Source organism: Acromyrmex echinatior, chromosome 12 (genome assembly GCF_024713525.1).
Source record: "Acromyrmex echinatior isolate Ae372 chromosome 12, ASM2471352v2, whole genome shotgun sequence".
Classification (NCBI taxonomy): Eukaryota; Metazoa; Arthropoda; class Insecta; order Hymenoptera; family Formicidae; genus Acromyrmex; species Acromyrmex echinatior.
This window is the reverse complement of record NC_141863.1, coordinates 8630168-8657132: the sequence shown is the minus strand read 5'-3', so window position 1 is coordinate 8657132 and position 26965 is coordinate 8630168. Positions and strand designations below refer to the sequence as shown.

At 28.3% G+C, this 26965-nt stretch overlaps 2 protein-coding genes across 29 annotated transcripts in view; both read left to right on the top strand.

Annotated features, from left to right (window-relative positions):
* The window catches only part of Liprin-alpha (PTPRF interacting protein alpha), a 263962-nt gene that overhangs the window by 166704 nt on the left and 70293 nt on the right, over window positions 1-26965 (top strand). For 22 of the 28 annotated variants that reach the window (XM_087412073.1, XM_087412085.1, XM_087412080.1 and 19 more), the window contains 2 exons: window positions 15687-15779; window positions 16558-16782. The exons of 2 other annotated variants lie outside the window; for them this stretch is intronic. In XM_087412073.1, coding sequence (XP_087268199.1) covers window positions 15687-15779; window positions 16558-16782 — 318 coding nt within the window. Of the gene's footprint in view, window positions 1-15686; window positions 15780-16541; window positions 16783-26965 lie in introns of all 28 variants that reach the window. 4 more of the 28 variants (XM_087412093.1, XM_087412092.1, XM_087412088.1 and 1 more) reach the window with 2 other exon arrangements.
* Window positions 7121-15745, top strand: LOC147907801 (uncharacterized). The gene has a single exon (XM_087412098.1). The coding sequence runs from the start codon at window positions 12337-12339 to the stop codon at window positions 12676-12678; it is 342 nt and encodes a 113-aa protein (XP_087268224.1). The 5' UTR covers window positions 7121-12336; the 3' UTR covers window positions 12679-15745.

The following is a 26965-nucleotide window of genomic DNA, read 5'->3' as shown; positions in this document are numbered from 1 at the left end:
TTAACATTATTAATATATATTTATATTATTGTGTCAATATCTTTTAAAAAAAACATTACGTATTTTTTAATTATAATGTTAAATAAAAATGTTAATACTTAATATAAGATTAGTGTTGTATTAAATAAAATAAATACTGTACTGAATTTAAAAAAAATAATTCAAATATTTTTTCATATATTTTGTACATATTTTCAATATTTTTTCATATTTTTTATATATATTTTCAGTATATATATTTTCAAATATATTTTACTACATTTTTGCAATAGTTACTATAGTTTTCATAAGTTAAAAACATGACAATAAGTTATAAGCAAGAAACATATATTCAATCACACATAGAACGTGTCATAGGATGAAACTAGCCGCAATCTAACTTAACGTCGGAAGTCAACAGCGTTGCCAAGTTTTCCGTGTATATTTCTTTAAATGCTTAAATATGGGTATACTTTCATCAGCTTTTTGTTTGTATACAAATAAATTACACGATGAATAGAGTTAAAATTCTTATAAGGATGTAAAAAAAAGATTTGTTTTAACTATTTATGTTTTTTATGTAGATCGAAGCATTTTAAAAGTAAATAATTATAATATATTGGTAATATATTGGTCAACGCATTTGCGTTGCATAAAACATGCATAAAACTCTAATTTTAGTTCTTTCTTTCTTAAAAATTACACGGTTAATCGGTTTGAAATTTTAAGTATTTAGTATTAGTTTCGTTTGAAATTCTGTGTAATTTTTAAATAGATCGAAACATTTTGATTTTTCGATCGTACTTCCTTAAGATAGTTTTGAAATAAAAACGAATTATGAATACCGGCCTTAATCTGATATATCATGTGTCGGTCAACAAACTTTGTAAGCACGTTGATTGGCAGGACAAAAAAATCCGAGAATCTTTCTATTTTACAGTCAATCAATAAGCTTGAAAAGTCTTATCGACCGACACATGAAATATCAGGCTTAGTATTCTTCAATTAATTCTTAATATCTTAATATCATAAGATTTTTAAGATTTTTTGTAAATATAATTTCTAAAAATTAGAAAACGAAGAATATAAATAATATAATTTCTGATAAAATGTTATAATAATAAAATCTAAAAAATTTAAAAATACTTTTTAAAAATTATGGGATAAGAAATCTTAGATATTTCAGAATTCTTATACGAAAAATTCTGAGAAAAGATATAAACTTTCTGAATATTTCTAAGTATTTTTGGGAAATGTTCCAATTTATATGAAAATTATTAAAAAAATTTTTACTAGGGCGTAGCTGAAATGATTTACATTGAAGAACAAGAAAACAGCATCGATATAAATAAAAACACAGAATTGCTGCAGATGGGATGGTTGTTTTTAATTGCGTCATATGTTTGAACAAACCTGTTGTTAGACATATGTGAATGTGCATTGATCTACAACATACTTTTTAACGAATCGATATTAAAATAGTAAATATTTATTGACCTACACTTTTGGAAAAACATACAGTATTCTCTTTGAGAATTAAAACTGTTCAATATTATCCATAATTAGCATTGTTGGACATTTAACATGTTCTAACGTTATTACTTGTAATATTATTAATTATGTAAATTAGTAAGGCTATTTACAACAAAAATTAAGTTTTCATTCACTCAAACTCATTTAAGATCTAATTTTAGTTATTCAAAAATAATAATAATTAGCAAAATTACATAAATATATAAATATAAAAATATAGATATATAAATATAAATATATAAATATGACTCTCAATCTTAAACAATAAGATAAAAATTCAACTAAGGCTAATAAGAATCAAACGCTAATATAAGAGCGAAAAATTAGGAAATGCACAGGTGTTGATGGTTATCTTTATTTATTTCATCGAACATTTCGAATAAGATTCTCGCCACTAATAAATTTGATTATGATTTTTTAAAAATATTGATTTGAAACTTTATTGCTTCGCTTCAAGAATCGGCTAGATAAACTTTTTCCTTTATATAGTCAGCTCCATGTGATCTCCGAGTGATCTTAATCTTGACTCTCAAGGAGATCAAGTTCATTGATGTTTTCCTTCGTTCACTGTACATTAAAAAGTTATTAACAGAACAATTTTTAACGTATAAGATATATATTTCATGATTGATAATTTTTAATATAAGATACATATTTCAGTAATATAAGGTGAGTCTCATTTCACGTCATGTTCTACTGAAAAAAGTTAATAGAAAAAGATAGAAAAAAATCCTATCATCTTGAATATGAAATTCGGTTCGTGAAGTCATTAATGCGAATCGTGTATATATGATAGAAAATACATGGCGTTGTAGGAATTTTTCGGTAAAATTTTTATTATTTCTTATATACAGATCCCATATATATCAAAATCTGATAGAAAAAGTAAGAAAAATTTATTTTATTTATATTTATTTTATATTTATTTTATTTTTATTGTTTTAAATATGTATTTTGTTCATGATTTCACGAAATGCTATATGATATTTCATATTGGAGTGTTATCATATTCTTTAAGATTTAACTTATTAGATGTTATTATATGCTATAGTATAATAATGTTACGTCCGCGCATACGTATTGCAAGTCCGTGCAAATGCGCACTTCCGAGTCGTGGAAATAAGGTGACACAGGTTTTTAAGAAAAGATAAGCAAGACTTTATTTAAGCGTTTTACAATAAGAATGCATTTTACAATAAGAATGAGAGCGAATGTACTATAAGTGGTACATTCGTACCATGGTACCATGGTATAATAAGTGCAAGGACAAGAGTGGTCGGAACACATCCGAACGAAGCGACCGCCAGATCCTAATCTGTGTTCTTGTTATAAACAGCAAAACTGCTTGTCGTCCCAACGCACTTTTCGCTTGACTCGAAAAACGATACAACATGGGTGTCGGGAGTGGTACAACACTAGTTATGAATCGTTAAATTAACAAAATAATATCATAACTCTACAACTAATTCTTTATCGTTTCCTTTTATAATTATTACATTATCATTTCTTATAGTTTCTTTTCGTAGTTAAGAATCATGAATGTATAAGAATTTATCGAAAATTTAATTGAATCTATCGTAGGTATTTATTAAATGCAAATATGAGAAATATTTGAATATAAGAAATAGAAATAAAATATAAGAAATAGAAAGTAAAATATTTTTTATTTTTATTACATAAATTATTTACAGTAATGTAAATTTATTTATAGTTTTTCAATAAATCCACATCTTTCTAATAAGATGCCAAATTGAGCATTAAATTATTAAAATGCTTATCAATTTAATTTATATATTTATTACAGTAGTTTAATTACGTTTGTAAATCAATTTGGTGCTCAGTTTAAATGACATATTTAGTATTTATATAATTTACATAAAAATTATTTAAAGGCGTCTAAGATTCAGCTTGGACCGTAATTGGCATTAAACTCTTACTTGTTGTGCATTCACATATACGGTCTTAATAAACCGTTTATTTTTTATTCTCATATTTATATCATATATCCATCATGCTTAAAATACGCCGTACATTTATATAGATATATATATTTTTTTTAAATGCATATGTAGTATCGAGCGCGAGCGTGGTGTAGCGGATAGCGTACTGGTCTGCTATATTAGAGATCCCAGGTTCGATCTCCGGCAGAATCGAAAAATTTTCGTACGCTTGTAGCTTCTCTTGGAAGACAAACCACTGAGTAGTATACTTGCCCAGGAAACCTCTTTATCAAAAATTGCTTTATCAAGAATTGGCATTTATACTGTAGGTCCCCATATACCTTGTGTACGATCAGTGTGCGCGCATAGATATATGAGAGGGAGGCCTACGCACTGTAAGCGTATGGCACTTGAAGGAGATATGTAGTATCGACGGAATTAAAATCTTAAGACCTATGGAGTAATATTCTAACGCGCTAACTGTAAGCTATAATCGCACGCATGTCTGGATAACTTGAAATTCGATTATTTTATCCTCGTTTTTATAGTTCATTTACTATAGTATTCAATATGGAATTACATGCATCGAAAAGTCTATTAATATTATAACAAAATTTTTCATCATAAAACTTATACTATAAATTTTTATAGTACACCAGATGGTTTTCAGACTATAGAAATCGAAATGTTCTATATAGGAAACAATTTACGCATACAATACTTCTGCACCATTTTCGCATCTTTTCCGCACCACTTCTGCACATCTTCCATCTCTTTTGTACTTTTTCTGCATCCTTCTGCATCTCTTCCGCATCTTTTCTGCATCTTCTGCATCTTTTCCGTACCATCTCCGCACTTCTTCCATACTTCTTCGGGAAAATTTCGATCTTTCTGATCAATATCGGGAGCATCAAAAAAAGTTGAAGACGAGGAATTGGATCAGCTGTTGCAAGAAAATCCTTGTCAAATACAAAAAGAGCTTGCTGAACAACTGGGTGTCATTCAACAAGCGATTTCCCATTGAGAAGCTGGAAAGAATACAGAAGGCTGGTCATTGGGTCCTGCACGTGCTCAGCTCAGAAAACAAAGTGAAACGCTACGACATAGCAGTTTGCCTGTTGTCAAGATTTAAGTAGAAAGATTTTCGATTTAAATCGTAACTGGTGATAAGAAGTAAATCTTATATGAGAACTAAAAGAAAAAAAATCATGGGTTTATCTTGAAGAACCGTCAACATCAATTGCAAAACCGAATATTCACTCGAAAAAAGTATCATTATGCATTTGGTGAGATATGAAAGGTGTATTATAGTGAGTTGCTAAAACTTGGGGAAAACGCATCAACTGTTATTGATAATTGTTGTTGTTGACTTATCTGAGCGTCAACAACTTGATTGATGCATTTAAATAAAAAACGACCCTATATCGGCCAGAACTCATCAGGTGATACTGTAGGTACTGCTGCAGGATAACGCACGGCCCCATTCGATAGCAACCAAAAAATTAATCTCTACTTTGGGCTGGAAAATTTTCCATTATGCGGCTTATTCTCCAGACATGGCATCTACAGATTTCCACCTCTTTCGTTCTCTACAGCACCATCTCGTTGATACACACGTTCAAACACTCGAAGAAGTCAAAAATTTCATAACCAAATTTATTGAATCAAAACCACCATCATTCTTCCGAGCAAGGATTCGCCAACTGCCCAAGAGATGGCAAAAATGTGTCGAAAGTGATAGAGATCTATTTTGAAGACTGACATGTGCTTTGGTTTCTTTTATAAATAAATATCAATTTTCTGTAAAAAAAAAAGGGTCAGAACTTATTTGTAGACCTAATATATACATTTTATACAATGCCACTATTTCATTTGTGCATTTTTGTTGTATGACAAATGTGTGTAAAACAGAGATTAGCTATAGGATAAAGATCCTTGGATCTCTCTATTCTATAGCCAATCAACAAGTTTGAAAAATTTATCGTACGACAAATAAATTATATAGCGGTATTTTACCCTGTATTTGCAGCTACGCTCTAATTACAATATTCGTCTCTTTGAGAGAGACCAATCAGCGCCCCTAGCCCCTGTTAAAAATATCCAGTCATATTTAGGTAATTTTCCGATTATATATGTGTAACTTCTATGTAAAATTACATACATTTTTTCAGTGAATGAATGTCCAGGATCTATTATAAAAATTCCATGTGAAAATTTAAGTAGGAATCCGATCGGTTTTTTTCAGTTATTATTAGAATCTGATTAGAATATCTTGTTAGAATTCGGATTGAGAAAATGTCCCACTTTTAAAAAGGATACCGGTCAGAAAAACGTGTAGGAATTCAATCGAATTTACTAACCGGATTCTTACACGAAAAGAATACAGAAATATATAAAAATATATCATTCATTTTGTTGATATGTAACTAACAAAAAATTAATTTTTTCGTTAGTATTACTTTTTATTTTTCCAGTTCAATTTATATTTATCTGTTCGCATACCTATTCTTCATCTTATTAAGATTATTACTACAATTAATTATTGAAAAACGTATCATATCGCCGACAACATTTTAACTTACGATCCTTAGAATGATAGTTTAATACATTTATGTCTACTGCACATTGGACTGCATGAACGATGAGTGACAAGCGATATCCAATGAAAGCTCTGCTTTTTTGCATGTGATGCAAAGCAGAATTCTTATTGAATATTATCCGTCATTTCGCGTCTAGTGTGCAATAGGCATCACGCTGAACTAATCGCATGCTTGTGATCGAACAACTCATTGCTAATGTTACAGTAAGTCAAGTAAGATCGTGGTCGGTCTTATTCAAAGCTAATAAAAGATATCGCCTTAAATCTATCATCTATAGAGGGCACCTTTGTGATTCAGATTCAGTTGTCATTGAACTTTCTTAAGAGAATCACATTAAGCGCCATGAGTACCAAATACGCATCACGTTATGAAGCTGTGTTCCTCTGCACTCATTCAAAAATGTCACAATTAGCGGCTGCTAAATATATGAAAAAGTCAAAATCATTCGTACAGAAGTGAGTGCAGCGATAATGTGGCAAAAAATGTCAATGATTTACCGGAACGTGGCTCGATATGCAAAGTGGACAAAAAAATACGATAAAAAAATAGTGAATCTGTTTTCGCGGAATCCTGACCTAACACTGCGTCAAGGACAAGCAAAATTGAAGCAGAAAGGTTTAGATATATCGTACGAAACTATTCGAACCTATCTCTAAGGCTAATAACATGAAATGGTGCAACACTACGCTGGTCGACCACGCTCTTACTTAACTTACTGTATACCTCCTGCTGTAAGCATTCTTAATTTTATCTCTCAATTTAATATTATTATAATATTATTATAATATTATTATAATATTATTATAATATTTGAGATTACATGGAAACGAAATGGTAACCATACGCTGGTATGGTTTATTAATTTAGTTAGGAAATGATAATAACAAAGCGATTGTCCTCAGTTTCGAGAGATCGTGACGGACGTATTTCGTTTCGCTGTGATCTGAGTGTTGCATGTTTTATTTTTGAGTATAAGTGTAGTCGGCTTTGACTGTGCTGTTTGTGTTTGTGTTCTAGTATTTTACTTCTCCATCCTTGTAGCCGTTCTTCCCATCAAGAAGTGATTGTCCTCGGTAGCGGCATGATACTGGTCAGCACAAGGCTGTGACAGATTTCTTAATCTGAATAGTCATAGGATTAATGTGTCAGGCTCACGGGACAGAGTGACACTTTTTTCTTGTCAACATTACGGAAAAACGTGTTTTATCAACATTTTTTCAATGTTTTTGTTCTACTTTGTATGTTATAACAAAACCAATGTCAAGCATGTTTATAAAATTACGGGTAAAATTAAAGAAGCGATAATGTTATTGCCATGTTATGTCCATTCAACTGATATATTTATAAATATAAATTCCTTATTGCTGATATACAAACCGAAAAACTTATTTTTCAATTAATTAACAATTTTGAATTATCGTGAAAATATTTTAGCAATAAGATGAGTCTTTAGCTTACGTTTTATAAATAAAATAATTGAAGGCGAATTATTTTTTATATAACAGAAATATATCAATTATTCATTCAAAAACTAAATAGTCCACTCAAATTTTTGTGTTAATTTAATATAAGATGAATATATTAGAAAGTACACAAATATTATGTAAAAAATTAACACAAGAAGCATAATACTTTGACTCAATTTAAAAATAAATTTTATGTTAAAATTGATACATTTATAATATTAAATTTAACTGAAATTAGATGCTCTTTTACACTCTTAGTTTAATCAATGCCTTTGTGATATTTAACATGTGCAATATATAGATTTAACAGATATTAACTGTTATAAAGAGAAAATAATACAAAATATCTGTATCTTTTTAGCATAAGATCTGTAACTAGTTGTACAGAACATATTTGTTCAATAAAATTAACATTAATAATATATTAAATTGAAACACATTTTATTCATTTATTCTTAGAATTTATGTTTTAAGGAAGTTGTAAGGGCATAAAACACGTATATTAATATTTACATTTTAAACACACTATGTATAGGGTGTTGCAGATATATACTAGGCAGTACAACGGGTTGCGCGGAAACTTTGCGGAGCAGGTACAGTTCAGTAGGTAATGATGGTGACTTTATAATATAAGTTTTATAATATAAATAATAAAACTTTGTAATAACATAAATTAAGTTACGTTGAATCAAAACTTCTTTGAGATAAATCGATCAATAAATTAATGTCTTTGTAATATAAATTTTATAATATAAAGTCACTATCATTACCTACTGAACCTTGTCTGCCCCTGCGAAGTTTGACGCGCAACCCATCGTACTGCCTAGTATGTATCTGTAACACCCTGTACATACACGTGAAAGTTGTGTTCATAACGTTCTGTTTTTATTGAGCAACACATTTTTATTTTATTTGGTATTAGTTTTATTGTTATAAATAAAAATTTTTTAAATAATAACAAAAGTCTAAATTTTTGTACATTTTAAGTATTAAAAATGACGTATGCAAAATTTCATTGAGATTCACTAAATTGATTTATAAATAAATATTTTTGACTTACATTAAAAAATTGACATTTTTATCATTATTTCATAATAAATTGATTTCTTAATAAATTTTCATATTTCTATTATAGTACAAATTTCAAAAATATTATTTTTTATTGAAATTACTTTTGATTCAGATGGTCAACTGTTTCTAATTTTTTTGTATTACTTTCACACGCAATTTAGAATAATCTGTAATTTTTTCAAGTAATTCTTAACATATTGCATTAGCCTTACAACCTCTTTAACGTAATTATATCCCAACTATGTAAGTCAACAACAGACTCAAACATGTCTCTAAATTTCAAGCAAGTATATCGCTATGTAAAATCTAAAAATAATAAAACGAAGTATTTTATATATTAGGTGTAGTAAAAAGAAATCCATTATTTTTCCAATAGATGGCTTTAGTAATCTGTATCTTGTCTACGCGTGATAAATAATAAGAGGAATTAGATCGTGACAACGTCGCATTTTTATGAACAGACGAATGTAGGCTCAACAAATTATTTGTCAAGTTATTTTTCATTTATATGAAAGAAAAAAATATTTGCTTAATTGCGTTATAAAGGAAAATATATCAAAAGTACAGTTTTAGCAAAAAAAAAGTGTAAAGCGGCTCTCACGAAGAAATGACAAGAATGCGAAAAATAACTTCCTTGTCGGTCCTTGAACATGCGACGTTGCCATATCTAATAAATGTTCTCAATTCTCGAGAAAACGTATAAAATTAAGATTTTTTTATTGACTCAAACTTTAATATCATGCTAAATATCATAATAAATATTTACAGTGTTATTATACGAGTTTTCTCATGAATTTAATTTGAGACTTGTTTTAATTTTTTTAATATGATTTCAAGGCTATATTCGTGTCGCATCACAGCAAAAATAGCTATACTACAATAGTAGATATAGAAAAATCTGCGATGTTATATCATGATGATCGGTTATATCAAAAACGAAACAGTAATTCTTATTTTTTCAGGCATATGTATTAACATCTAAATTATTTCAGACGAAAATTTGAAGATATTTTTGAATGATGCATTTTGGACCAAAATTATCTTAAACTACATTATTTGTATGTTATTTGTTTACTTACCTATAAAATGTGTTATTTTAACACATGAGAAATGTTAAATTTATTTTAACACAAAATATTCAAATAATACAATATTATGTTAAATTGGAACTCGGATATGTTAAAAATTCAACACAAAATTTTAACAAGAATTTAAGAGGATCGTTTCTATTCTTCACAAATACAAAATATTTATTACTATGTATGTGTATATATATATATATATATATACATGTAATCGAAATAACGCATAATATTTAGAACTATGCATGAATAAAATAAACGGTAATTATATGTAGTTTCGATCCAGCTCCGATGAGCTTGATCTTGACATATGTTATCAAAGTCATGACCGGAACTAAATAATATAAAATAACAATTATTTTTATTATGCACAGATTTTTTAATTTGACAAAAAAACGACATTACCATAAGTTTCTATTAGAATTCTATGACCTTCAACTGCCGTTTTCTTGTGCTTAAAAAACAAAAGCAACGCATGTTGAAAATACTTTTTAAGAAGCTCCATTTTTTAAATTTCAAGTAAAACAAGAACGTTGAAAAAATGTTGAAAAATGTTTTTCCATAACGTTGAGTAACAATTACAAGTTACTTATAAGTAAACGTTTTTAATACATTATAAATGTCCGTGTAGGAAATGTTAGAAATAACGATTAATTAAATGTTTATGAAACCGGTATAAAAACTAATATATAACATTTTTTTTTATTGTAAAGAAATTATTTTAAAACGTTTACCTACAAGTTTAGCTAACGTTTTTACAACATCTATATAACCATTTTTATATGGTAATAGATCCTGGACAATCATTCACTGAAAAAAATGCACGTAATTTTACATGAAAGTTACATGTAAATATGACCAGAAAATTACTTAAACATGACTGGAAATTTTCATGTCAATAGCTATTGAAGAGGGATTAGTAAAGCGCTGATTGGTCTCTCTCAAAAAGATGAATATTATAATTAGAGCTCGTAACTGCAAATACAGAGTATACTAAAAGATTGCTGTTTTATTTATGTGTTTTTGTCAAAAGACAAATTTTTCAAGCTTGTTGATTGGCTATAGGATAGAGAGATCCGAGGATCTCTCTGTTCTGCACACATTTATCATACGACAAAAACGCACAAATGAAATAGAGGCCATAGAGTATTTCAAGTAAGAGCTAGAAGAAACAGAGCGCGAATGAGACAAAGCCGGAAATGAGTGTGTGCTATAATCTACTACACAGCCAAGTATTATAACTTGACAAATTCATGTCTTCATTTCAAATGATATATAATTCCAATGATCTTTCACTACTCACTTATTCTTTTCATTTATATTTTACCTTAAAAAAACAATTTTTTAATGTTTGTACAACAGTTAGTTAACCGGTTCCTAAAAAAACGTTTTTAAAACAATCTTAAATGGCTTTAAAACAAAAATAACCATTTCCTAAACATTTTAATCATAAACGTTGTTGTTCTACTTAGGATGGTATTGACACAATGTTTACTGCGTCTATTGCTAGTAAATGACTAAATATTATAGAGTAATAGTAAAGCATCAAGAAACAATAGCAATTGAAATGTCTCTAACAACATCAGTGCCATCTCTTGTAAAACTTTCAAAATTAAAGCATACTCTCAATACTGATGGAAACTCAATGATTAAATTATGGATTGAGAATCTATTTTGTATAATGAACTCATGTTAAATTCCAATAAGTATTTCTATTTTGGAAAATCAGATGGATCTAAAATTTCATTAGTATATTTTATATACGTTCGGATATGTTTTTCAATTTGCTAAAAAACAATAGAATCTTATGGACTTGGTTTTGCACACCGCCAATAGAAACTTTGAATAATTTTCAAATCAATAACAATTTTATTTTTATAATTACACGATTGATTGTTAGATTCATTAATTTAATGATAGAAACAGATTAATGTCAATTAGTTTGAAACCTCACCATACTGACGTGGGTCCACTAGTAACCGAGCGATTCCTGTTCGTGCAAATTTCTTTGAGTCTTTCGGTAATTATAAATTATACTACATTTTATTATTTTCCAAAATGAAGTGCCAATATTTATTCTAGAAAGTTGAAAGTATGTTGGTGAATTTTTAGAGTTGGTGATTTTTTTAATTATTCTGAATAGATGAAAAAATGGACGGATTCTAGTGACCCATATTTGTAGGGATGAGCCACCAAATTATATCTAGTATGGTAAGGGTTAATACCAGCTTGATCAAAAAATTTCCGGAAGAGACCACCAGGTGATGCTCTGAGTCAGCTGATTTGAGTTCTTTTTTTTGGCTAGGTTGCCACATCTATCATTGACATTTCCATCAAATTTTATCGCCATAGCTTGACATTTGTAAAAATTACGTCGTCTTGAGTACATCTACCTCTGCGCGTGTTTTCGATTTTTTACAGTTTTAAAAATGGAGTTGAATTTGCAACAACGAGTTTGTATTAAATTTTGCGTTAAAAATGGATTCAATGGTGCGAAAACCTTGGAAATGTTGGGAAACTGTTTTGGCAGTGATGTTCTAAAGAAACAACCGTTTACGAGTGGCATGAACGCTTCAGAAGTGGTCGTGAATCCGTCGAGGATAACGAACGCAGTGGCAGGCCGTCGACATCGAAAACCGACGAAAACATCAATAAAGTGAGAGAAATGTTGGCCAATAACCGCAAATTAACTATCAGAGAGCTGGCAGAGGACTTAAACATTGCTTATGGATCCGTTCAGGACATTGTAGTTAATGATTTGGGTTTGCGCCGTGTTGCTGCAAAGTTGGTCCCGAAGGAACTGAATTTCATGCAAAAAAGGGATCGCGTTGACATCGCCAAAGACATGATTCCCAAGACTGAATCCGACCCAACATTCATCAAACGCATCATTACTGGAGACGAGACATGGGTTTATGAGTATGACACGCAATCCAGACATCAGGCGAGTGAATGGAGAGCTTCAAATGAGCCAAGACCAAAAAAACCACGTCGTTTTCAGTCGTAAAAGAAAGCGATGCTCACGGTTTTCATGGATTACAACGGTATTGTACATCACGAATTTTTGTCAGAAGGTCAGACAGTTAATAAGGAGTATTATTTGGGCTTTATGAGACGTTTGCGTGAAGCAATTCGCCAAAAAAGAAAGGATTTGTGGGTAAACAACTCGTGGATTTTGCACCATGATAACGCACCGTCGCACAGTGTCATCATTATCCGTGAATTTTTGGTCAAGAACAAAACGAATACCATCCAACAGCCATCGAATTCACCCGATATGGCTCCCTGCGATTTTTTTCTGTTCGATCGAGTCAAAAAACCACTGCGGGGAACGCGTTTTAACAGCCGAAAGGAGGTAATGGAAAAATCGAAGACGGCTCTGATGGCTATACCAATAATAGAGTTCCAGAAATGTTTCGAGAGCTGGATAAGTGCGTTGCAGTCGCTGGAGAGTACTTTGAAGGGGACAATATCACTTTTGATGAATAAACTTGTATTTTGAATTTTCTGAATGAATTCCGGAAACTTTTTGATCAAGCTAGTATTCCATTAGATACAACAGATTGAATAATAATGAGAGATAGAATTTCTATCGTTTCCAACAGAATATAAATCTTATAAAAGTCAATAAAATATGATAGGATTTATATCGAAAAATCAACAATACAGCTCATAGAAAACGATACAAATTGATAGAAATTTTATCGCTCTCAATCGTTCTGTATCAACTTTTTTTACAAGGAAACCTTGCTCCTAAACGGGGTAGGAAAGATGGGGAAACTTCGCTTTGTGTGGAAAGTCTAACGCCCCTAAGCAGAGGGGAGTGGAGTGAACTTTGCTTCGCGTGGAAAGTTGGATGTTTCTGGATGGGGGGGGGGAGGGAAAGGGGGTGGAGTAGACCTTACTTCGCATGAGAAGTCGAACGCCCCCAGGAGATAGTCGAAGTGGACCTTACTTAATAAGATCTTTATAATTGAAAGTTATATGAAGGAAATTGTGAAACAACATATTTGTTCTGGTAAATCAAATGAAGTCCTGATGAAAATTGTTCTCATTTTTATATGAATTGGAACATTTTTCCGAAATACTCAAAAATATTCAGAAAGTTTACATTTTCTCTCAGAATTTTTCATACAAGTGAATTCTGAAATATTTTGAAATTTCTCATCTCATAATTTTTAAAAAATACTTTAAAATTTTTTAGATTTCATAACATTTCATCAGAAATTATAATTACAAAAAAATCTTAGAAATCTTATGATATTTTATAATTAATATATATGAAACATTCTGAGAAAAAAGTTGTAGATTTTTTCAGAAAAATTCCAATTCGTATAAAAAAATGTGAGAAAGTTAAAACTATCTAAAAATTCTGAAAAATTATATAGAAATTCTGAAAAATTATATGAAAAATTCTGAAAAAAATTTTTTTTCCAAGGAGAACTATTATAACTATTATAACTTAAATATGGCAATGTATTTTCTTTCCAGTGTTATTATTTTGGAAATTCGAACATGTGTGCCTAGTAAACGAGAAATTATTGAAAAATGTTGAAAATTATTCATTGAAGCGATGGCGACATTGTCGAATCAAATTTTTGAATTTTTTAATCCGTTTTCTACCCGTAATCCGAATGAATCAATAATTAATTATTTGCTTCAAAAGAAGAAAGAAGTATCTCACCCAATGCATAAAAATGAAATATGCAACCAATTCGGTTGAATCTATAATTATTGGTAATTTACTTTTGGTATTTTACCCATTGTTCAACACAATGAACGTGCGACTAATTCGTTTGAATTTAATGTGTGATATTAAAGAATTGTCTAACATGGTGGAAGACCCACCCAATTGCGGCAAATGATATCGTTGAAAAACACGTATCGAAGTGATATACATAAGTCGTTGCCTCCCAACAAAAACTCCGGTGTGATATACAGAATGTGTAACATTGCGAATCCACGATGATAATTTCTAGACATATCCTGGCCACGATAGTGCAGATTATATTCGGAAATTACCCTATCATTGTGCATCCGTAATGTTGTGTATTTTGTATAGTACTAGGGCTCATTCGGAAAGGAAGATATATGTGTGATCACCTGTGCATGTCTTCTAACGATAAATCTGAGATCGCAAATCAGCATTTCATTTCTGAATCTATATAAATCCACTAGAGTTCATATTATTATATTTATCTAGACGTATTCAGAAATGGATTCTATGTATTTAGTTTCTACAAATTCAATACCTTTTTCGCGGATAACGCGAATTCGAAATCTTGACTCGTACAGATTTATCCAATCCAATTTGTTCTCATTTGCTGGGTATGTAAACATCAAATCACGTGAAACATTATGTGAAACCAGATTCACTCCTTATTGTTGAAATATGTACAATATATAAGTATTAACAGACTTTGATAATTAATAAAACACGAGACAGATCAATAACAGTACCTACAACGCAGATCGCAATGCGCAATTAATTTAACATATTATAAAATTGATACATACATTTTAAATTCTAAATACAAAGTTTCAATTCATGTATATTTATAAAATTTCAATTTATGTAAATATACATGAATCGAATTTTAAATGTATTTAGAATTTAAAATATATGTATGTTTTATTTATATGTGTTGTAATCTGCACTGTACTCTCATTGACCTGTCTGTTTTAAAATATGTACATCATATTCAAAACTATTTATTCATAAGAATTGTTTTGCTAATAATTTTTTAATAAGTAAGCGGCGGAAAAAGTGAATAATTTTGATCTCTTTGAGGGTCAAGATTAAGGTCGGTGTCTCTCGGAGACCATTTGGGGCTGACTGTGTAAGAAGAAAATAGTATCAAATCATTTATAACTAGTTCTTTTAATTGCTGATTATAAGCCTTGTATATAGTTTATTACTTTCCAAATATACGAATTTATTATTAGTAACAGATTTTTAATATTCTAATTATGATAATTCTACTTAAATATTATCTAATGCAAGTGTGATTACAGTTCCAGCAATATAAAATAAGTGGACATCCAAAAGCATTAGACGATAGACCAAAAGAGAATGGACAGACAGACGAAGGTCAGCAACAGAATAAGGTATAAAAAATTGTATTATCAATACGATATTAATTGAACCATATGCGCACCAACATTCACAGATACATACGCTTTTCATACTTCGCACCGATCATGGATAAGTGGAGGAGTTTAAAATCTGTCTGAAAATGCATTTATGGAATTTTTTTTATTTTGCATGCTCATGTTTAGCATATGTATTGTTCTTCCCTTACTTGTTGATATTTCAAGTCCCTTACTTGAAACTTTAGTTTCTTTATATTATTGAAGTTTATAACATTCTAGTTTGATCGAAAGCGTAAATTGAATCCGCATTATTGATATACAATTAGTGTACATTTATATTTTTTCTGCAATATGTACATATCTACTTAAATACTAATGTTTTTTTTATCATTGTCATTAACATAATTATCATTAGTGCCGTAATTTTATAATTGTATTATCTTTTGTCATTTTATTGAAATCTTTTCCGTGTTTTATATTGTATAAGATATTAAAGACTGCATAAGATTTAAAATTCTCATGAACATTTACGTAAATATGTTTCGAATTTTTCGTAACATTTATACAGGTGCACTTTTATCTCAGATGATATATGAAGTATCGTGACATAAATCACTTTTTATTTGTCATTCATTGATTCGCTGCATCCACGAGAATGTATCTATCATAATCTTGCATGATAATCGTACAGTCGCGTAGTCGTGTAGTATAGATGTAGTTTTGGGAATTGCGCGGCGATGCAGGAGAGGCAATGCGAGCGAGGCATTCTGAATGTAGTGTTGTGATCGGGCAGAATGAGACTGAGCAGGCAGCAAGCCAGCCGCAGCAGCAGCAATACCAGCAACATCAGTTGCAGCAGCAGCAGCAGCAGCAGCAGCAGCAACAACAATCGGTACAAAAACCAGGTACAGAGAAGTCCACTGAAGTTGGCAGTAGATTGAGCAATGGGAGTCTCGATCCAACTGAGCAGGATTCAGCAGTACGAGTAATAGATTTGCAAGCTACTCTCGACAAGCAGGTATGAATTAGTATTATATGGCGGAACGATAGAAAAAAATCAACTATTAACACAGAACTTGACAGGTAGTTTTCCATCTCTGTGTATGTTGACTATATAAATAAAAAAAAATCATGACTGATTCTTATAATTTTATTCTTGCAATATAATTTTCTTCCAATTTTTAATTACACCTCTGGTAAAAATTTTTCTTATAATTTTTAATTTTAAACATTTTATAGAAATACTCAGAAATATTCAGAAAATTTATTAGGTGTACAAATAAGTTTCCGCTTTTTATCAAAAATTAAGCATTTATTGATGCGAAATTGCTTGTTGAGTCGCTCCTAATGTAAGTGCAAGTTCTTTTTGCGTTTGGCACGAATCTTCATTCAATAATGCTTCTAATTCCGCGTCTTCGTATTCACTTTCGACCTTCCGATACGTTCTTTGTCTTCGACGTCAAATTCACCGTTCTTAAATTTTTGAAATCATTCACAACTTCTCTCACTTAAGGCAGCTTCACCATATGCTTCTACAAGCAATCGATGAGCCTCAGCTGCAGATTTCTTCAAATTAAAGAAGTAAATCAAAAGTTCTCGCAAATGACGCTTATTCGGCTCAAAACTCGGCATTTTCGCACAAAAAAAAATATATGATGCTGATATCGCTAGTATTTCAAGGTTATGTTGTTGACAGATGTTCAACCTTACGATATAATGTTTTATCATCAGACAATTTTAATCATAGCTTGCTAGTGGCGCCGTCTTTTGTCAAACGGCGGAAACTTATTTGTACATCTAATACATTTTCTCTCAAAATTTTTCATATATGAATTCTGAAATATTCTGAGGTTTCTTATCCCATAATTTTTAAAAAATATGTTTAAATTTTTTAGATTTTATAACATTTCATAAGAAATTTTACTTACAAAAAATCTTAGAAAATCTTACGATGTTTCATAATTAACATATATGAAAAATTCTGAGAAAAGACATAGATTTTCTGAAAAGTGTTTCAATTCGTATAAAAAATATGAGAATGTTATAAAATTATATAGAATTTCTGAAAAATTATATGAAAAATTTTGAGAAAAATTTTCACCGAGGACATAAATATGCACATGCGCGTATTTACGCACACGCATGCGTATGTATATGTACAATGTATACAATGTACACAAACAGACGGAAGAAGAGAAGAAAAAGGAAAGAAAGAAAATGGGAAAAAATCATTAAAAATACCTGAATTAATTTTTTATTTACTGAATATATAATAAAATGTTAAAACCAAAAATTGAATTATTCGAAAGGACAATTCCCAGCATCGAAAGATTACACCAATGTTGCAGAAATCTTTCTTTGCAAGATTGCAATGTTGCAGAATGTTGTAAAATATGACTGTAACATTGCTGTAACATTGCACACGATAAAATGTTCACTTTAGAAATGTTGCAATGTAATATTGCAGTAACATTATAATTTAATATGTACTCTTAAAGAATTATATTATAAAATAAATTTTTTATGTGATATTAGCTCATAGATTTTATAAAAATGAATCACCGACCGGGAATTTTGGTTTGCAAACCGTATACGTCAAGAAGTATTTTTTTATAATAGTGTCAGTGAATACTGTAAAAAAAAATTGTTTTTGTTAAACTATATACAATCACAAATTACTTAGAATTATGATATCTCAATGACCCCTGATATCTTAATCGACCGATTCCTTAATTACAATTTCTATGAGTACTATTCTCTTTGGCTGACAATTTCCAAATGACGACAATGGCTATGTTTACATCGTGCTTCCCAATCAACAAAGAAATGTTTCTGAAATGTTTTTTAAACATTTTTTTATTGCAAAAGTGTTTAAAAAACCTTTTTAAAAATATTTAATTAATGGAATAGATCCTTTTTTTAGTAATTAAAAAGACGTTTTTGTTACATTTAAAAAATATTTTTTAACGTTCAAAAAACGTTTATTTAACGTTTGAAGAAACATTTCTTTGATGTTAAAAAAACGTTTTTTAATGTTAAAATTATTTAAACAAAATTAGAAAAAATAATAATATAAAATCGTTCTTTTAATTAATTTTTTTTTATTAACAATGCCTAAACCTCAGACAATTAATTTTAGTTGTTAATATAATTAGAATAATAATAATTATTTCTAATTATATTATTAATTATTTATAATATAATTAGAATAATAATAATTATTTCTAATTATATTTTAATCTTTTTCACTTTACCGCATGCAGTCAAGTTTTGAACCAGGGACCTTCGGGTTATGAGTCTCGTACCTTAATCATTACGTCACTTATGACTATCGATGGACACAGTTCTTATTGTCCATATATGTATGATATACTTAACGCAATTATATTATGTTAACTTTTCTTCCGTGATTATTTTATTATTCCGATCCGTTCTTTATTAATTTGAGTTTTAAAAAATAATAACATTTTTCACATATTTATCATAAATGTTAAATAAACATTTTTTTTAAATAAATAAATAACAAAAAACAAACATTTAATAAATGTTATATAAATGTTTAAAAAAATGTTTACTTTAAAAACGACTCATAAAATATAAAATTCGTTACAAACAAACGTTTAAAAAAACATTAAATAAATGTTTCTTTAAATCATTATTTCAAACAAATAATTAATGTGAAATAAACATTTTTCTAAACGTTAAATAAACGTGAAGTAAATATTTCTTATCATCACATTTTAGATGAATAAATAATTTAAAATAAACATTTTATAAACGTTAACGTACAAACATACGTTTACAAAATATTCCTTCCAATCTTTATTTCAAACAAATAATTAATGTTGAATAAACATTTTAAACAATCAATTTTGCAAAACACAAGTGACTTTTTTTGCTTATGCTATGAATCACGTAGTTAGTTTTCAGTGCATGGGCGGAGGCTGACTTGGCGCATGCAAACCGTTTATAACAATTTTTTGCATAAACAAAGCTCCGAATAAAAAAAATACCAAGAATAAAAGAAAAATAAAAACGAACATAGAATTGAATGGCACTTTTAATTTAAAAAAAATGGGTATTTTTTAAGAATTTTTTTAAACAATTATCGTTTAAACAATCAATTTTGCAAAACGAAAAAATACGGGTAATTTTTTTCGCTTACGCTATGAATCACGTATTCAATTTGACGCTATCTTATGGCTGTATTAGGCATTAGTAGTACTGTAGTCCTATAGTACTGTAGGGCCTTAATGAGTTAATACCTGATGACTGTTTTTTTTTATGTACAATATATCATCTCAGATTTACGTGTACCTTCTGATCCTGAATTTTCTGTCCTTCACTTAAATACATCATCCTCATTACATTCATTTAGTTAGGAAAAATTATTATTGTCTATATTTGAGAATTGTCAGCTAAAGAGAATTGTACACATAAAAGTTGTAATTGGAGAATCAGTTGACTGAGATATCAAAGGTAACTCTAAGTTATTATTTTGTACTTGCATATATTTTAACAGTTGTTTTTTTTCTTTTTTTTACAATATTTAATGACACTATTATAAAAAAATATTAGGTGTTGGAATTAATTCGTAGCGTTTTTTAATGAAAGAATGTTATTTATTTCACATGAGCATTAAAAAATGCATTAATGAAAGTACTTCCCATCACTTGTAAAACGCTACGAATTAATTCCAATACCTAATAGTTCTTGACATAATTTGTAAACCAAGATTTCCGGTCGGTGATTCTGCTACATTTTTATGAGATCTAATACATAAATTTATATATATATATATATATATATATATATAAACTATAACAGGGTATATATATATATATATGCGTACAAATTATTATCTATATTTATATATAAATAAAAATTTTTGTATACACAAAAAATGGGACAGAACTATTTAGAATTACATAATAGATTATATACATAATTATATAATAGATTATACATAATTATGTATATTTTTGAAATATTAAATAGTATTTGCAGATTATACATATATTGTAAAAAATTACCAAAATACTTCGTGATGTCATTCTAATGAAAGATTTTTTTATGAACACAATTATTTAAGCACAAGTTTAAATAATAATATACGTAAAATTGATTAATATTTTATAAAACTTAATAAATCACAAAATGTGCATACATACAAAGTATTTAGGGACAATCAGTAGCTCATTTTCACAATTTTCTTTAAATATTACTGCAACATTATTAAAATCATGTTGCATATCTACAATTAAATGTTTCTGAAACACTACATTGCAATATGCAATATTGTTAAGTTGCAATAATATTCCTGCTAACTTTTGTGTTCTATGAGTTATATGATGATACGAATAAATTATATCATGTTTTTTAGAAGATATCATCATCAACGACATTTTTCTAAACAAATATAAATATTTTTGAGCCGGTATCTGTTTGCGCTACCATAATGTACAGTTTTATATAATGTAATACTTTTGACCAAGATTAAGAATGCTTTATTGAATACACCCAGTAAGCAAGAAACATTAGATGAACATTTTGAAATATAGATTTTGTGAATTTCATCAACGGCTAATATTTTATAAATATGATTGTAATATTGCTAATAATATATTTCCGAACTGTTAAGAAACGTTTCAATAATATAAATTTCAAATGTTTTGCAACTATAACACAGAATGTTGAAAGAACGTTGCTGAGACATTGCAATGCTAGATGTTGAAAGTGTAAATATTTTTTTAACGTTGAATCTTTGTTGATTTTCCTATATTATCAACATCCTATATTATCACTTCTCGACTGATTTTCGACTCAGCTTTGCCTTCCGTTATTCCCTTCACGTCATTGTCCCGCGCGCGCAGTCTTACAACAAAAGGAAAAATGTTTCAGACAAAAGTTGTATGATTCGAAGGGGAACAAATAATGAAATCATTTTTTTTTAAATCGATTTTTCAAGGTCACATGGAGGTTATTTCCACTTTTTAAAATGAAATGGTATGATTTTTTTTCACACAATATTCCTCTAATTATTTTGCATATAAAAGTATGAACAGAATAATGAGATGAATCAGTTAGTGTAAAGAAAACACATAATTGCTTTAAAAAAAAATGCATGCAAAAGGATAATTTTTTTAAATAAGCGTTAACTGCGTTCTTTCCATCAATTAATTCATCTTATTATACTGTTGTATAAAAATATTAATGTACGATTATAAAAAATAATTATAATATTAATAGTTTACGAATTATTTAATATTTTATGTCAGTATATGCCAGAATAAATTATCAAATATTTCGTAGACTATTGGTTTTTTTATATTACTACCTTAATACTTTTATATATAGAATAATTGAAGGAATCGTATTGTGTAAAAAAATTGTTTCATTTAAAAAAGTGGACGTGAGCTTTCATGTGACCATGAAAAATCGATTTTTTTTAAAAATGCAATGAGAGAAAAATGTTTAGTATTTGTAACTACATATTACTAGTAATTACATATTATTATAATTATGATTATTACTGCTATAATAACAGTAACTATGTATATTCTAATAACAAATGTACAATATATAGTTAACAATCTAAAATGACTATAATTATACTTATTATAATCATAAAATAGTTGAAATCACTATAAAAATGATTCAAATGACTATATAATTTTATAATTATATTTATAAAAAATATAGTTGTCCCCAATGTAACTATGTTATTTCAACTGTTTTGTGATTATAATAAGTATAATTATAATCATTTTAGGTTGCTAACTATATATATTTGTTGCTAGAATTATATACATAGTTACTGTTATTATTATTATAGCAGTAATAATCATAATTATAGTAATATATGATTATAGTTATAAATACAAAATATTTTTCTCTCAATGTGATTTCATAATTATTTGTCCCTCTTCGAATCAATACAACTTGTCTGAAATATTTTTTCCTACCGTGTTTAATTTTCGAGATATTTCGGTGTTTTCTTTTAAGTGCTCTACCCTGTAAATAATAAGGTAAATGAGCCGAATAAGGCCCATCTAATTTATTTTATCTTTTTAGAATTTTATTTATGGGGATATTGAAATAAACGAAGTGAGAAATCAAATCTTCATTTTGTTCACTTTCAAAAATAAAATATATTTTTTATATAGAATGTGAACGAAAAAAAATTTTATTAAACTCTGACATTGGACCTTATTAGATGCATATGAATGTACGAGTTACAAGGCCCAAATTAAAATTAAATTAAAAATAACGAAGAAAATAAATATTATCTTTCTAAATAAGTTTTAAAATGATTATTTATTAATCATAGAAAGGAAATTCCTTAGGATTTACTTTACTCTCAAATATTTCAATTATCTTCAATTTTGTTTGTAATTAATTCTTTAATCTTTGAAAATTTCTAGTAATTTGAATGCAATTTTGGCTTTTTAAGGTAGCAACATTGAAAATCGTTATTCTCTGATATAAATTCCACATATAACGAACAAATAATAATGACTATAATAATAATCGTATAATAATAGCGTATAAATAGACCTGATTTAAGTATAAATAAGTACATTGTTTAAAAAAAATACTTGTACTTATTTCAAAAAATTAATTTATTAATTATTTTCCATAGCTAAGAAGTTGAATAATATTATAATGAATTATAATAAAACAATGTATACTGGTTTTACAGCGGATTGTTATAAAAATAATACATACATACAAGTTTTTGTTGTGTTAAACAAACGTGTTGCTATCAATTTCAATTCTTTAATCCCTTTTTATCTACTTCCTCTGACACTTCTTTTAAACATATATTACAGGCGCAAAGCGAGTTTTAAAATAATAAATTTAAAAGTGGGCCTTATTTAGTGCTGGGCTTTCGACTCAGGTACCTTATAGTACTTCGTTCGCAATTGTTTGTAGTTCATAATAAAATAAAGATTCTTAAAAGAATGACTGTCACCCGACTTTAAGGTAAAGACAAATTATTAACATAACTTAATTCAAAATCATTTGTTGAGATTTTCCTTTCGTTTGTAGTTGAATATTTTAAAAATTACAACATAATTTAAATTAACTACAAGCGAAATGAGAATCATTACAAACGATTCTAGAACACAAATCTCTAAAATTAACAAAGTTACGCACAAATATCTGTATCGTCTATAGCATATAGCGGATACCCGCACTGAGGCGTGGTACACAATTCCATGGGTACCCGTATCACGCATGGTTTCTCGGGTATCCATATTGTACGTGATTCTGCAGATACTCAAATTAATGGATATCCGCAGAATCGGTCCAAATCCCTATGCACGAATGACGGATCCGCGGATACCTGAATTTTACGTTATTTGGTTTCTTTTCTGAGCTCTAAATATTAAATATCTCTTAAACTATTAATTTTTTTGATAATAGTATAATACCTTCATACTTTTATGAACAAAATAATGAGATCAATCAATTGGAAAGAAATCTATAGTTCTTTATTTAAAAAATTATTCATTTTGCTTACATCTTTTTTTTTTAAAGCAATTATGTGTTTTCTTTACATCAATTGATTCATCTTATTATTCTGTTCATAAAAGTATCAAGGTACGATTATCAAAAAATTAATATTTTACGATTTATTTAACATTTTATGTCTATATATATATATATATATATATATATATGTTGCAATAGAATATGGTATAAAATATCTCGTTAACTATTGGTTTTTTTATATGACTACCTTAATACTTTTATGTTCAGAATAATTAGAGGAATCATATTGTGCAAATAATCATACAATTCCATTAAAAAAATGCAGGTAATCTTAAAGTCTCTAAAAAATATGACCTTGAAAACAATTTTTGCTCATTATATTATGTGCCCTTTGAATCGAACAACTTTTTAACTCTCAAATTTTTTCTACTCTCAATATTCGATGTCTCAAAAAAGGAAGCAATTTTAGATTTAATGGACAGGACATTTTTTCTTTCGCATCTGGAATTCCATGACAAAAATAGAATTTCATCGTTAATATATTAACAGGAAATGATTATCTCATGGAATTTATTATGAAAACGATAAAAAATAAGATAAAATATCTTATCAAAAAGACCAATCTAAAAGTGAAAATAAATAAAAAACCTGATAATGTGACAGCAAAAAAGAAATAATTCAGCATTCCATACAGGGCATTTCCGAAAAATTAATGAATATTATCAATAGTAGCGTACATAGAATTTCATTTTTTAGTTTTAACAAATTAAGCAGGTTCATCAGAGTACACAAACATTTGTTGCCCAATTTACAAAAAAGAAATGTTGTATGTAAAATCAAGGACTGTGATTCTATCTTGAACAAACGAGGAGAAAACTAATAACTAAAGTATTTGAATCAAAATTATATACGTAAAAATTCCCTCACCCATTTGCAATCATCACTCAATATAGGATCACAAATATACGATTGCATCGTAGTATTAATTTGAGATTGTAGTATTAATCTGAGATTTGGGACAATGTAAGTGTGTTAGATATTGAGAATTGTTACAACAAGCACTTCGTGTCTGAAATACATACCAAGCAACAATTCAACGATCTTAATTTGCAAACCGACACTGAGAGTTTAGATCGCACTTACATTGACATTCTGAACAAAATGTGAATCAGCCTTTACATTATTTTTATTTTTATTTTTATTTGTTATCGTTGATTTGTGGTCACGACAAACGTTCATTGTATGTCTGAACGTAAAAAATAACTGAATGAATTTTCTTCATATATTATATTATAGTATTATAGATAATAATTAAACACACTCATTTATGAAATATTTATTATTATCATCGTTATCGTCGTCGCCACATGTTATTCACATGAACGCATAAATAAGATTGTAATAAAAACTGTTACAGTTTCTGATGAAATTAAAAATTGGAAATTATGATTAAGAACAAGTAAGTCATATGATTGTAATCTTCTTTTGATTTACATTAATCGATTTATTAATAACAATAGAAAACTGTTTGTAAACGTACTATGTTTTAAAAAATTTCTATTGTCCTAAAACGATATATTAAAACCATATATTAAAAAAATCAAAACGATAACAGTTATATCTAACTTTAAAAATATCTACGATTTATAAAACGATAAAATTTTATAAAAATTTAATCATTTCTTATATATTTATCCGTTTTTTTACCAAGGATTGTACAGTTATAATGTTCATGAAATTTATTCAGTTGACCATTAATCTCATTTTGTCTTATATTCGCATGTAAATTCAATTGTCGATCAATAAATAGTTGGCGATTCTAATAACATCTCATACAATTGCAAGCGAATGTAATAGTAAAATGGATTAATCGTTAACCTAATATTTACAACATCAAACGCAGTCTTATTACGTAAAATTTATAACATTATAATTTGTCTGTATTTACATTGAAATGAAACGATTAGGATCGTATTAAACAATTATGCAATCTATTACAAACGTACAAAATTAATGTTAATGTTTGTAATATATTGCATAATTGTTATTAATATGTTATTTATGTAACCTTTGAACAGTAATGTTGAAAAAAATTATATCAACGGTAATATCGTCGATCTGACAAATCGCTATCATATTTCGGCTAAATTTATAAGTTCTTTATAATGAAAAATGTGTGCATAGTATGTATACTATGTACACATTTTTCATTATAAAGAACTTATAAATTTAGCCGAAATATGACAGCGATTTGTCAGATCGACGATATTACCGTTGATATAATTTTTTTCAACATTACTGTTCAAAGGTTACATAAATAACATATTAATAACAATTATGCAATATATTACAAACATTAACATTAATTTTGTACGTTTGTAATAGATTGCATAATTGTTTAATACGATCCTAATCGCACATATGTATGTTTGTACGTATTCTATACTGAGAAAAAAATGCTGTTAATTCAATTAAAGTCTATATTATGGGCTGTCACTAATATAAATGATTAATTCATATATATTTTTATTGACATGAAGGCATAAATTATTATTTCAATAATCAAGGCTTTTATTTGAATAAAAATATACATAAATTAATTACTTATATCAGTGACAGCCCGTAATATAGACTTTAATTGAATCAACAGCATTTTTTTCTCAGTGTATGTGTGTGTGTACATACACACACTGAGAGAAAAA

What these genes read in the sequence shown, in the direction of transcription:
- LOC147907801 (XM_087412098.1), top strand. Translation starts at nt 12,337, where the DNA reads ATGTTGGCCAATAACCGCAAATTAACTATCAGAGAGCTGGCAGAGGAC.